Source organism: Oryzias latipes, chromosome 12 (assembly GCF_002234675.1).
Source record: "Oryzias latipes chromosome 12, ASM223467v1".
Taxonomy (NCBI): Eukaryota; Metazoa; Chordata; class Actinopteri; order Beloniformes; family Adrianichthyidae; genus Oryzias; species Oryzias latipes.
In genome coordinates this window covers 7,024,798-7,039,424 of record NC_019870.2, presented here as the reverse complement: position 1 = coordinate 7,039,424, position 14,627 = coordinate 7,024,798, and the positions used below count along the sequence as shown (strand labels likewise).

Below are 14,627 nucleotides of genomic sequence, written 5' to 3'. Positions count from 1 at the left end.
TCCTTTTCTTTTAATAAATTAAATAAATAGAGCTTTTACACCAGGAAACATTCTCATATACAGCTCTTTGGATCTAGTTTGAAACCAAGGAAAAATGAGAATGACATTAAAAATGTACATAGATTTATCAAATCTATTTAAGATATTCATTTCTAAATTCAATAAAAAATACCATAAAAAAATCATGCTATCTACTTGATATTATAATTGTTCTTAATCAAAATCTGACTTGTACACTTTTGCTGTAGTGTATTCCATTGTAAGGTTTGCACAAGTATAAAATCTCTCAACATTATAAAGCAATTAGGCTATGAAGTACATTTGTAAGCCAAAGTCTGACCTGCTCTGAGTCACCATGTCAAACTAACGCAGCTGCTCAGACAGAGAATAAACATCCCTGAAATAGTCTATACTACCATGAATCTGTTTACTTTGTAAGCTTGGAGTTTAGTGATTCCTCCTAATAAACACACAAGTGGGTTTATTTTATGAGGATGCACATTTTCAAAATCTAGAAATGAATTTATTATTGGGGGATTAGGTTGTAGTGGTAATCCAGTAACCTGGCTTCAAAGGAACCACACCAACTGTGGCTGAGTTATCATTATTTAACATCTGAGGCAGGATGTTGGTTTTCTTTGACGCGGCTCAATGAGAACCAGCTGTAGACGCCAGTGTATCCAGATTGAGTGTGTGTGCATGTGTGTGACACAGCAACTCTGTGTGGGAAAATCCTGACCTCACTTTTCAACTGGCAAAAGCAATTTTTTTTCAAAATCTATTTACTTCTGCGTATTTCCTGCCCCTTTTCCTTGGTATGTTTTGTTTACTCCCCTTGAAGGAGCTTAACCCCCCCCCCCCTCACTACTTTTTTTTTTCCTCCTTCATTGCAGACCCATGCTGACCAAGCTGCAGTTTGTGTCCCTGCATCCTGCCGCTGTGTTTATCATCCCAGCATTTGCCTGTATTCCCTTCACAGTGATTTTGTTTTGTTTGGACAGGCGAAAGAAAGCAGTCGCATAGACGGCACCCCCCATGAGCAGCCCAGATGGACCGCAGCGCTTTCACATGCACTCAAAGCATGCCACACATGCATAATTTAGGGATATCCAATGACATGACATTTTGTCTGATAAAAACTTAATCATCACTCATTTAGAAATACAGAGTTAAGACAGAAAGCTCCAGAGGCACTGAGTGTAGAAGAACACATGTTTGGAAGGAGCAAGGGTCACTTTAGTCCTGGGGAGACAAGACATGCAAGTGTGTCAAGAACCAAACAAAGCGCTAAGAATGGTTTTAGAGGAGCAGCAATGGCAAATCTCTCCAGGAAAAGAAGCAGCTGGAGATTATGAAGAGCAAAGGCACACTCAGACATCTGCTTGTTATTGGAAATCCATATTCTCCATCTGATGGGGGTTCTTCCTGTTTTCGGACATCTGTGATGCAACCGTTCATTAATGGTCAGAGCTGTGACATTTTCTATCTACTTTTATCTTTTAGCGTCTCTTCCCCTGCATCGGGAGCAGTTATTCTAGTTTAAAAGTATTTTAGGTTGGAGTCAAAGCAATTTTTGCCTAAACACACACATTATATCCAGAGGATTTGGGTGTGGAAACAAGAATCTGGTTCAAATTGAGTTCAATTTGAGGTTTCTTCCTTTTTTTTTAATACGATATTTACATTTCTTTTGAACAATTTTGATATTATGATGTCTATAACTGTATAACTATGTAACTGATTTTAAAAAGTTGGTAGATTTAGCATAATTTTTTGATAAATCTGTAATTTAAAGCAACTTTTGTTTTAGTTTTTTTTTGTTATTTTATTTCCAATTTAAATGAAATTCCAACCTTTTTTATATTTTATTCTATAGTAAATTCAGAACTATCTTTATAAATGTTTTAACTTAAAGACAATTTGGGACAATAAACTTGAGGAATATATAGCGTAAACTTATCTTTTCCTTTTCTTTTTGGTCTTGTTTTACCACGTGGAAGAAATATTTATTTAAGGCCATTTCCATAAAAAGGAAAATATAAAATAAATATTGGCAGTTGCCTGGCAGCCATATTCTTTACTGGTTTGATCAACTCCATTGTGTGAATCCTTGAGAGACTTAAGTTAAAAATGCAAACACAGTTGTGCATATTAATAATAGTTTTTGCTTTAATACTATTTATATTACCTTCAAATAACATAACTTACATTCAAGTTGAACTGTTCTTTTTGACAGTTTAGCTATATCAAACTTCCATTAAGACATTTAAGAACAATTACACTATTGGAAGTATACCATTTTTGATGTAAGCATACTTGCTTTGACAACTGACACAAATATCCATTTCACTTTGGGAACTGAAGGTTTTTCTTACTGATGTCTAACTCATTTTTTCCAAATAGATATCTTGAATTAATACAATTTTAAAAACAAATTGTACATCTAAATATATTCACTTTCCCTATTTTTCAAGCACACACATTTTTATTGCATCTATCCTCATATACCCTAACATTTAAACTCGGCTGGGAATGCATTTCAACCATTTCCATAAAAGTTCTGTGAAAACTTTCCAAAAGTGACAAGAAAATGAAGTTAATTTTACATGAAAGTGGATGTGCTCGCCAAGTCTGTGGCTGCAGGATTATTACCCTCGCTGGAGGGGGTTGATGACATTTACCTCTCAAAAAAAGTGTAACTTTTTGAATTTCAAAGGTATTTTATGGAAATGCCTGGCTAAGTTCAGGTCCTGTCATCATAACAAATACTCCCATCAAGCACACAGGCTTTCTGCAGAAATTGCTAAATTTAACCTAAAGCAGATTCGTGTTGGTTTTTAAATAGCAAATGCCTGACAAGCAAAATGATTACTCTACCAAATTGTTTTATTTTGGTACTGAAAAAGGCTTGTTGATGTGCAATTTCTGTCTGAAATGTTCAATATTGAGCTCTGAATTCCTTTAGATTTGGGAAATATAAAGAATAAAGGGGGCCAGCCTCACACACTCTGTCTGCCTGTTTCTCATTAGATACGTCATCCACAGTTGAATGCCCTCCTTCAATGAAAGTCCCACAAAATTCCCATGAATGCCTTGGTGTGAAGAGATACCGTGTCTGGACTGAAGGGGTATTTTGCAAAGATGAGTCTAGACTGAAGGATGTTAACTGTGTGGTTTTGAGAACATCTGTTTGGAGTTAACAGATCCCCTCCCCCCAAGGAGTTTCGAGATGAGACATGAAGATGCTCATTGAAAAGAAGAAAATATGCTAATGACACAAAGATAAGCATGTGTTATTGATTTTCTTTCCACTGAACTGCTGTTATTGCACACAATGCTTTTATGCAGATCATTCAAGAAAACAGGAGAACAGAGTGAAAGCTGCTGGTCTTACCAAGGTGAAGGGTGAGATTGACGGATTTGGGGTACTGGATGCCATAGAACATGGACTGACTCTGCCACCACGTGGGCTCCTCATTCCGGTGAAAGTCAGTCAGGAGGCTGGCGTTGTGACTCAGCTCTGGATCTGATGCGTCACAGTAGTGACACGAGCGCGTCGAGCCAGTCTGCATGCAGTAGTCCTCAGGTGTAGAACCGCAGACGTTGGACGCCTCCACCGTGCGGTTAAAGGCGATGTTCTCAAACTTGGGCATGCAGTGACTGGGAATACCTCCTTCGTCATAGCAGGAGTCCATCGCGGCCCCAACCAAAAGGTAAAAGTGCAAATGAAGTGAGAGCACCAGGGTCAGGAGTGAAGGGTTCACCACATATAACGCATCCATGCCTATAAACCCAATCATCTACTTTGACTTGAAAATGCAGACAAATAAGCTTGAAAAGGAAAAAAAAATCCAGCAGCAGCAGAAAATAACCCTCCACAAGCTTCTTTGTCTGCTCCCTGCCCCTGCCTGGTCCTCAACATATGTTGCCCCTCTGTGGACTGGAATGAAGTTTGTGCAAGAACCCCTCACTTCAGAAACAGCAAGAAACAGAGGAGGGACAGGGGAGGGGGCTAAAAGATCAAAAGGCCCTTCAGACTTCTCCACCTGCTGGCAGACAGATCTTCTACATCAACTGTAAAACAGTGTGTGTGTGTGTGTGTGTGTGTGTGGGGGGGGGGGGTACAAAAAAATAACATCCTTCATTTAACATCTTTTAAATATTGCAAAAGTGAGGTCATTACATTTTTAGGCTGGGAGGAGAATAACAACAGTGTGTTTGCATTTGACTCACACGGCAGCACAGAATCTCATCGATACAAGTAAAAAATGCACTTGGCGGTCGGCCACACAGCAGGACACACTGGTAAATGCTGACTATAATGACTCGCAGTGGAAGACTAGAGGTGCTAAAAGTGTCTGAAATATTTCATCAGGCATGGATCATCTCCATAAAGAAATGTCACTCCGGGGAGTTCTGTGACCTAAAGGCGCAATTTATTTCGGAAAATGGAGTTATGAAAGCGCTACACTGCTTTTCAGCAATGTCTACTCCAGACACAGCTAATATGAAATTCAGCAAGTTGTTTTCGTATCCCTGTGATTCATAAAGACAGCTCGGGGTCATTTGTTACTTCTGCAGTAATGTGCTTGATATCTTTTTGTAATAAATTTAAAGCAGGGAAGCTATAATAAAAATCATAAAAACACAATTTCTGGATCAAGACTATGAATAATGGCCTTTTTAAACTCCCTAAATGAAAGTGAATCATTACAATATTAAGTTAATAAAGTGTTGCAAATTTTAAAATGTTTTAAAAGCAGAGAGAAACTATGATGTGTTCATAAGGGGTAACAGTATTGAGTAATATTAATGTTCGTACCTAGGCGTTAAAGTCTTTCTTTGAGGTGAGGGATGCCCGGGGCTTCTCCCCAAAGAGGCATCCAGTAGGCATCTGAACCAGATGCCCAAGCCACCCAGGCTGGATCCTCTTTATGCAGATGAGCAGCAACTCTACTCCAAGTTCTCTCCAGGAGACCAAGTTCCTCCATGCAGCGCCTAAACCCAGTTTGTTTGAGTTTATTTTTGTTAGCCTTTCTTTAAGTTTTCCAAGATTTGAACACATGACTGTTGAAAATGTAATCATGAAATCAGCGAAAGGGCTAAACTAACTCTGGTGCCTCAACCTCTTGCTTGGTTTTCAGAAATCTCTGCCTTGCTCACTGCAGGTTTACTGTCTCAGGTAAGTGTAGATTCTGACTATGCACACCTGATTCAGGTGTTTAGCAATGAGCAGAATGGATATGGCAGGTAAACAGCTAAAGAATAAAGGTTCATTAAATTGTCATGTTAGTGTGGCTACATGGATCACACGTTATGTCGCAATAATGATTTTCACCCTAAAGAGGAATGTACATGGGCAGTATCAAAACTGTTGTTTCTCGTGAAATCACATACTGACTTTTAGATTTTTAAATAGGATTATTTTTAATCAAATAGAAAAAAAGCAATCTCTGATATATATAGGTAACATTTGTAGAACATTTTTTTCTGTTTCAATTTGTGTCAGTTCAAGTTTTTTAGTGAGCACTGTGGCTTTTTTTTTCCAGATGAGGAGCAGCAATTAACACGTTTTAATGAGTTTTTAATGTGATAAATGAAACACCCAGATTTAAATTTCTGATGTTTTAGAACCTTGAAGTTCTTTTTTTCCATTAATTATGAGGCGCTCCATAACAAAAAAGAGATGGGCCATTGGTGCGATCACATGACCACACTGGAACCTCTCTGCAAGCACAGGGGTCCTTTGCTACAGCGGTTCACCTTTATGAGGTTCCATTTGTGCCAAAAATCTGTTTTTGTGTCCACTGTCTATGTCTTTGGTCGTCTCACTTTGTCGTCAGGACTTAGCAACCGTTGCTACTGTCGATAGCTACTATCCTTTGTAAGGCCGGTAAATTTTTTCCTGTACTACCACGGAACGAAAAAGAAATGTTTATCAAAGCAGACGTCAGGGTTAACCATGACAACACGTTTTTAAGATGAACTTTATTTTGATATTCCCTCAAACGCGTATTGCCAGAAAGGGGGGGGGGGGGGGGGGCTTGCATACAACGCTTGAAACGAAAACAAAGTGGCGCATTACCGCCACCACCTGATCTGGAGGCGAACTACTTCTATTTAACGCGGAGAATGACACATAATAAATATGAACATTTTACGAAGACTATTTATGAATGTGCTGTGTTCTGATCATGAAAAACGTGGTTGATTTATTAATAATAAAATTACAAACACATTGGTGTTGATTTAATGTATTTGTTCAGAAATAAACCCTCAAGTCATTAGTCCATGGCAATATTTATTTTTTTGCCGCTGAACGATTTACGGGGGCCTTGCAAGGAGGCCTTTAAAATATCTTTGATGAGTTACCTTCTCAAATTTTAGTGGGTCGAGTCACTAATTATGAATATAACAGTCGAAAACTGACTGGTTTTTGAGCTTTTCTTTTTAATCTATTTATGTGACCATGAGATGGCGCACTCGGGACCACATAAGGCTCTTATCAGCCCGTCTGATCCTCGTTTATCCATCAGATTTGTAACAACATATTTTATAAAGATCAGTCATTTTTCAAAATAATTTGAAATAATAGTTTCATCACAAGATTAAATTAAAGCCATACTCTAAATCACTTTAAACGGGAACGTGAAACCGTTGTACGCTGCACCCCCCCCCCCCCCTTTGTGGCAGTGCGCGTTTGCAGGATTGTCAATAAAGGTTTTTTTTTTTTTAAAGTGTTTTGTTCCGTGATAATACGGGAAACAATTTATCGACCGTACAAAAGACTTCTCTGACGACCTTTGCAAAATTTGAAATACAGCAAGATCTAAGGACACGACATGGTGAAAGAACGTAGCAAACGACACTAGCAACGGTTGCTAAGGATCTTCCTGACGACACGTGAAACGACGTAGCAGACGACACTAGCAACGGTTGCTAAGGATCTTCCTGACGACATGGCGAGACGACGTAGCAAACGACACTAGCAACGGTTGCTAAGGATCTTCCTGACGCCGTAGTTAGACGACATGGGATAAGGACAATGACAAATATAAAGTTTAAGGATAAAGCAAGCATATACATCACAAAGTTAATACAAAGTAATAATCAAAGAATCATGGGCATGCAGAAGATATTGCTTAGTAATACATAGACATGAACCAATGTAAAATGAACTCGTTCAATAGACATAGACAATGGACCAAAGACATAACAGTAGACGCAAAAACACATTTTGATATTTTTGGCACAAATGGAACCTCATACACCTTTCACTGTCTCGCCATTTCGTGGATTTTGTAAGTTTTTTTCTTAACAGTGCACTGTGTTCTGTGCCCTGATTGGCTGTTGCAATTGTCAATCAAACACTTCTCTGCCGTTTCTCCTGTACGATAACAGAAATGTTCCATTGTGAGCAGATCTTTGCTTCTATTCTATAATACTATACGTATATTTCTGTGAAGTTTTGAACAAGAGGGAAACATTTGTCTACGTTTGTCTGACATCTTTTTACTCTCCAAGATCTTGTTAAAATCCCAATCCAACTATACACATATTTCTTTGTGTAAAATATATTGTAAAACCATTCCCAGTTGTCTTTTAATTAGGATCTCATGCAGCAATTCAAGGACAATTTTGGAACTGTTTCACCAATGTGGAAACTGTGAATTGTACTAAATAATGATAAATACCTTGTGAAAGAATTACAAAATAACCCCCCAGAAATGAATATTGATGACTTCTGGCAAAAACTGTTTTGCCTGGAGGATTGATGCTTTATTTAAAAATATCCACATTTAATATTTTCCTTTTTTGTGCTGTATTGTCAGTCTGACAACTGCAGTCACAGCAGTTTTTCTTCATTCTACAGCCCTTCTTTTTTCTATTTTTACATATTATTTACCATAGAGGTTGAGAAAATATCATTGATGAACACTTGTTTATTTTTTGGGCAAATTTCATTTCCATTCTCCAACAACTTGGGACGTTTAAGGCCAGTGGAAAGTAAAACAGTTTATTTTTAATGACTCTGTAATACTGAAACCTATTTTTATGTTATCACAAGTTTTTGCAAGACAGTCCTCTGTTTGTATGCACTTACTGTGTATTTGTCACCAAACCAATTGGGATGTTTCTGTGCTTTCCTTTCTTTTTTTTTTTTTTAGTGGCAGCGTTAGAGCTACCACAGCTTGCAGACGGTGATAAAGTTGGTGCGCACAGATGCATTTAGATGCTGTACATGTCTGATCCCAGTAGAATTTGCAGAAAAGTCCCTTCTCATGCCTGTGATTGGTTTGATTTATTGGGGCTCTTTCAGTACTCAGGCAGGGACATTGGAGAAGGGACCACATCCATTCACAGTGAAATCGTCTTCCTGATTTGGACGAAGGCGCGATGTCTTCAGTTTCATTCCACTGGAAGTGGGTCATGATAAAACATGCAGTGCTTATGCACACACTGCCATTCATGAACCATTCTATCTGTGTTTGATATTCAGCGTGTATATACACAAGCTTTGCAAGAAACGTTCCCATATGATGCAAACGGAGAATCGTTTTTCACCACATACAGTGAAATATATGGGAAAATACAGGAAAAACTGAGAATGTATAATCTTTTCTTTCTTGAGTGCAGATGTGAGTCTTAATGTTTGAGTCAGGATGACACTTCCAGTGTATCAGCAGAAAATGGGGTTTTGGACTTTTACCTGACACGTCTGGTTGGTTGAGAAATCAAAGTCCTAAAAAATAAATAAATAGATAATCCTGTCAGCTGAGGAAGTCCCCCCCCCCCCCCCCCCCTTTACTTCAAAACTGTGCAGTATTTTCTGATGGCTGAATAAACTCAGCGTGTGGCCTGATGGAACTTCAGTAGGGGATAGCGTGGGGGGGCGGACGTCTGCGGAAAACTTAGGAGTGTACAATTGCAGCAACCGCATGCTGCTTTTGTAAGCATTCAGAAAAGCCGCTCATATGATGCGAGGAGCAATGATTGACCACACACTCAGAGCGAGAGGCTTAGATTGTCAAAAATCCCTCTGCTGATTTTCCTTTAAGCTGGTTCCATTTTGGAACCAGAGTGTTTAGTCCTTCTGTTAGGAAAAAATGCAGTGCTGATAAACACGTAACTGTCATTATGTTTGATGCCCTACTTCAGGGTTCTCGGTGTTTCGCAGCCACATGGCTACTTTTGGAGGACATCTGACTCTGGTTTATCAAAGCACCTTTGTCTGATCACCAGTTTAGGCAGGATTCAAAGTGTCACAGTGTTTTGGTTCTCAAAATGACTATTGTAGAGGGTAGATTGATCATTTCAAATGGAGTCTGTCTCATGTGTGATTGCCAGAGAGATTTTTCTCATCTATTTTCCTCAGTTCCACGCTACATTTCAAACTCCCTTTTTCTCTCCCCTCCTTATCTTCCGTGCATCTTCCCTCCGATACTCCTCGCTCACACAGATCCCATGCCCCCCCGCCCTCCGCCTGCCATTTTCCTCTTTCATGCTGCAGATTGGTGCAACTGGCTGTCATGATGTGAGGCTTGTTGCAAAGACACCAGCAGATAGGGCCGTCTTTTTATGATGACACAGTGTCGTATAGGTGAGCACCGCTTTCATATAGCGATTTGATGTCGCAGCTGTCAGCCCTTCACTTAACTATGCAGGTGCGAGCTGCCGTATCCCTGCAGGGGAATGCAGAGTCTGACGAGCTAATGAGCCCTGCACATCCACCACGTACAGCACATTCAGACGTTACACACCTTCAGGAAAGTTCCCTCCAGCCTGACAAAGCTGTTTTACATGGATGTGCAACAAGTCTGCTCGGAACACGTTTTTGTCTCAAGATTATGGCTTAACAGAGGTGTGATCAAATGATCCAAAACTACATGGGAGCGCCAAAACCTTCAGCTAAAAACAGTTGGAAGGTTTTCCTGTTAATAATTTTCCATAGTAGTTTGGAAGTTTTAAACCTTTTTTTGTCAACTTTTTTAGTTTACTTTAGGTTGGATGTTGAGATAAAAACAAAAAAATCATATGGCAGTGGCACCTGAATGGACAAAATAAATAAATAAATAACACAATCATCACACTGCCTTTTGACATTTCTATACAGTGGTAGTGTAAATGATCAATTTCCACTAAACGTCACGCTGCTCTGAATAAAACTAACTGGCAGGTCCATACATATTAAATAGGAAAGGGTGCAAACTGCAATGTTAAACACTCTCCTACAAACTCCAGCACTCGTGAGTGTTACACGCAATTACAATTACACGCACATCCACTGTCCTAATACAACAACACAGAATATAGCCAACATTTATTAACTTGGACAACATTTACAAACCCAGGGCATTATCTATGAACTGCACACCATAAAAATGCTAAGGATTGTTATTTTTTTCCCTCACCGCTAATCTCAGCAGCCATCTACGTCTGCACCCAACTTCTTCTACCCTCAGTGCACCCTCAACTCAGCAGATTGCACCTCCTCAGACTGCATTGCGCCCTCTACTGTTTTATCACGGCACTTGCGAAACTTGGAAAATGATATAAAAAATGGATTTCTTCCTCAAACAAATATTTTATACCACCTGGTTACATAAGTGTTCTTTTTTTCTGACTGGATTTTTTTTCTTTTAACATAGCTTCTTATTATGAAAAGACAATATTTTTTAATCAAGCATTTTAAAAATGTTTCTTTTTAACGCTTTGACACTGGGGCTGTTGCCGGCGACACCTAAATAAAACACAATTTTTGACATAATGAAACTTTTCGGCCTTCACAGGATTACTAACGGAAATTGTTGCGTTACGGCGCATTATGCTCATTTGAAACCAGTTTCTTTATGAACAAATTTTCATATTCATTTGAATAGTTAAAAATTGTCTATCCCTTTTTCTGAATTTTGGAAACCTCTTTACATTTGTGACCGAGTACAATTATGGGCACCGTACATCATCACCTGTGTGCTGCTGCACACTGCCAGGTTCTCCGTGCAGAAAGCCACAATCCCATTTCAACACGTGTCTGCAGGGCTGCTGCTTTCCCTCTGACACAGACTGCAGTCGCTTCTGCAGCTCTCTGAACGCTTAGAAACAGTATGATGTTGAATTTCTGGATGGAATTTCAACTGATGATTAAATGACACAATTTTGCAATCACATTTTCTAATTAGCTGTGATTAATAATACAAAGACCCCGATGACTAAAGGTATTAATTGCTCAGCAGGCCTAATTTCATCAAATTTAAAGTGTCTTCATCAGCACTAGAGTACTTTTGGTGAAAGGTGATAAGTAACCAGGTGCCGACACACCACACAAACATATGTGATCTTGAAAAATGTATGTTAACCAGGTAAAACACAGGAGTTTTGTATTTGAAAAAAACAGATTTCCCTCAGGTAAGAAACATATTTTACATGTTACAGTGCTCATATAAAATAGAACCTTTGTCTACTGTACATAGGTATCTATCTTCATGTAAAAATAAACCTTTATTTGTCATTGTCATAGGTAAAATGAAATAAAAAAAAAGCTCTTTGGTCAGTGCAACATTCATATATTAAAAAAAATAAAAATACCAGGATAAAAAATATGACTAAATGAATCATACATAAAAGTGTATAATTTGGTGAATTTGGAGAATTATAATTATTTAAATTAATTTGTTGCTAAATAAAAGGTGTATCAGTCATAAAAAAAAACAATTAAAAAAATGGTACCCCACTAACAAATAAGTGTTAAAATTCCTAAATCAGAAAAAAAAAAGACAAGAAAACCTCCACCATTGCACTGTTCAGGCAGGTCCAGGTATAATTATTTAACGGTTTTTAGCCTTGTTTAAAACACCTATTGCAGTGGGGTAAAAGCTGGGGTCTTTTTGTCCTTGCTGTCCTTGACCTGTAGCATCAATATACCGGTATATTGCAAATAATCTACAGTAGACTTTCATAATCCACAGAGAAAATAATATTTGTCATTATTTCTGATCTGCATGTTGACACATTTTCATATGCGACTGAACTGCCACCAATGTGTTGTGTGGTCATTTTATGTGTACAAGATTTTATGCACAGAATAAAAGGCCATCACATGCATGGCTTGTAACACAATGTGCTTTTAATGGTCAGAAATCTGAAACTGTTCTGGAGTTCTCAATAAACTCAATGACTGGAAGTAACAACAATCAACAGAGCCTTGAGGGCTGTTGCACCTTTTTGTACTATCTTTACAAACAGCAGCCATTCTGCTTCTGTTCCAGCTCTCTGAATACCTCTAGTGATGCAGCAGAGATGGAACAAAGAAAAAAACCTCCACAAAAATCAGAAGATTTCATAATGAAGCACAATACCAAAGGCTAAACCAACAGGCTGCTTGAAAAACACAACTGATGTTTGGTTGTAAGGTCTGTGGCTTTTAAAACAGTTTCTAAAATTACCGGTATAAAAAAGAAACAAAAATTGGCTTGAGTTATACTCAGAAAGTGGAGTAGATTGGGACCAAACTATAACTAAAATCTCAGGGGTCTGCAATCTTTAACACTAAAAGAGCCTTTTCTTACTAACCAAAAACCAGGGAAAGACATCAAGTCCCACTTTATTGTAAAAAGAAAAACAAACAAAAACCACTTTTTAAATCATTTTGCGATTATTAAACCATTCATTCACAACACGTAGCTTTTAAATATTACAAGGATACATTATAACAGTGATATAATATATTTAACAGTTTTAAACTTTTTTTTATATGTGAAAGCATCACATATAAGTCCCTTTCAAAATAAAATGCACCTTGAGTAAAATAGAATCCTCCTGTTGGAGCAGATTTTTAGTCAAACGTCAGGGCACAACAACTTTGATGTGCCTTTATCCTTTTTCTCCTAAGTATGAAATATAGGTAAACATAACAACATGAATGCAGAATCCAGTTGAAATGTTCATGTTGAAAATATGAATAACATTTATTTAACTGAAATAAATACCCCCCCTAAAAAAGAACAGTTTCAATACAAATTTTCTTAACATTTAGTTTGAAACCAAGTAAAAATATAATGGAAAAATTAAAAGCTTCAAAGCCTCAGGTTGCAAACCCCTAACCTACCTGATCTGTTATTTGTGGTTTAAATTTGATAAAGGTGTGTTTTTTATTTAGGGTTAGGGTTATTGTGACATTTTTGTTGACGATGGAGGACAAACAAAGAAATTTAAGCTTTAAATTGCATTAATGAGTCTATCTTTATTCAAATTGGTGAGAATCAGGAGCAGACATAAAAGTGCAGTTGGAAAAAGAGCATATTTTTTTTATGTAGAAAATACACTGGGTGGGCCACAAGCTCCCTGCTCTGCTCTCTTCTGATGCGTCCACTTGTAAATGTCCTTGTCTTAGCTGGCATATGGCTGCAAGCTGTACAGCTGGATGGCCCCAATATTGCTTGCCATTATTGTTGCACTATTAATGTTAGTTGGGGGTGTGAAGGGTTGTGAGCCACTGGGGAGTGTGTAAACGGAAAGCTCTCAGCAAAGAGGAAGAAAAAAAGGGGGGCGCTGATGTTCCATCCCAATTGTCCCACCCACAACTTAGAGGTGAATTTCTAATGAACTCCTGCTTCTCCGCATACACCATGTTCTAGAAACAACACTGATTTTTTCTTTTAGTTATCATGATGCTATTTTTACAGCATCATGATAACCAAAAGACTACTGGGGACGCTTTTAAAATAGATCAAAAGATGGTCAGAGTGGGTCTTTAAAGCGTAAAATAATTACTTTATAATTGGGTGGTAAATACTGTAACAGTGTTTTTCCGTCAGCTGTGGCACTGGAGATCAACAATTTTGTCCGTCGCAGCAGATTCTACCCCATCTGTCATGTCTGCTCCCAGCCAGAAAATCTAAAGGATTTGTCATAAATTTAGGTTTCATTCATATAAAATCTTTCCGTCTTTGTCTCTTATGCGAGCGTCTCTCTCTGACTAAAACACAGCCATCTTTCATAGCCTGACAAACGGGAAGTCTGTGCCTCTGAGGTTAAACATGACATGGATGCCAACGAAAACCAGCTTCAGTCCAAGTTATCTCATGTGGACGGTGCCATGAATGCAAAGCGCAAACCTTACACAGATTTCAAGTGAGCGTTTGCAGTTCAAATGTTTAAATTAAACCAGAAGTAGACACCTCCACACTTGCAATTCAGTGCCCGGCACAGAATGAATTTCTAATTTAAGATGAGAGATTCTGTTTGGCTGTTTGGGGCCCAGAGCTGCGCCATTGTACATGCTGGCTCACTCTGGCTTCCTGGCATGCATGAATAGACTCGGGCTATCAATAATGTTGTCTAGCTCTGGAGACAAAAATGGTGAGGCCAGATGGAGAGCAAGTATATGGGAGCAGACCTTAAACGCTGCACTCTAATGCATATTATGTGTGCTATGATATAATGCAGGAGAGCTGGCATTAGATACTATTGGCTGGAGCACAGGTAGAAAATAACAGTAATTATCTCAGAGTCCTCTCGTCTTTTGTATTTCTCCAAGATTACTGTCCTTTTCTGACTGCAGAGGGGCTTTCGAGTTGATGACTATATTTAACGAGCTCTGCAAAAGTTCTGAACCTTTTTAGTCTGAA

The 14,627-nt window shown here is 38.4% G+C and overlaps 1 protein-coding gene across 2 annotated transcripts in view; it reads right to left on the bottom strand.

Moving 5' to 3' along the window:
- lamc3 (laminin subunit gamma 3) overlaps positions 1-3,952 on the bottom strand; it is a 151,830-nt gene extending 147,878 nt beyond the window's left edge. For both annotated transcript variants that reach the window (XM_011481525.3, XM_011481527.3), the window contains exon 1: positions 3,395-3,952. In XM_011481525.3, coding sequence (XP_011479827.2) covers positions 3,395-3,800 — 406 coding nt within the window. In that variant the 5' untranslated portion in view covers positions 3,801-3,952. The remainder of the gene's footprint in view (positions 1-3,394) is intronic.
- Positions 3,953-14,627: the final 10,675 nt, after the last annotated feature.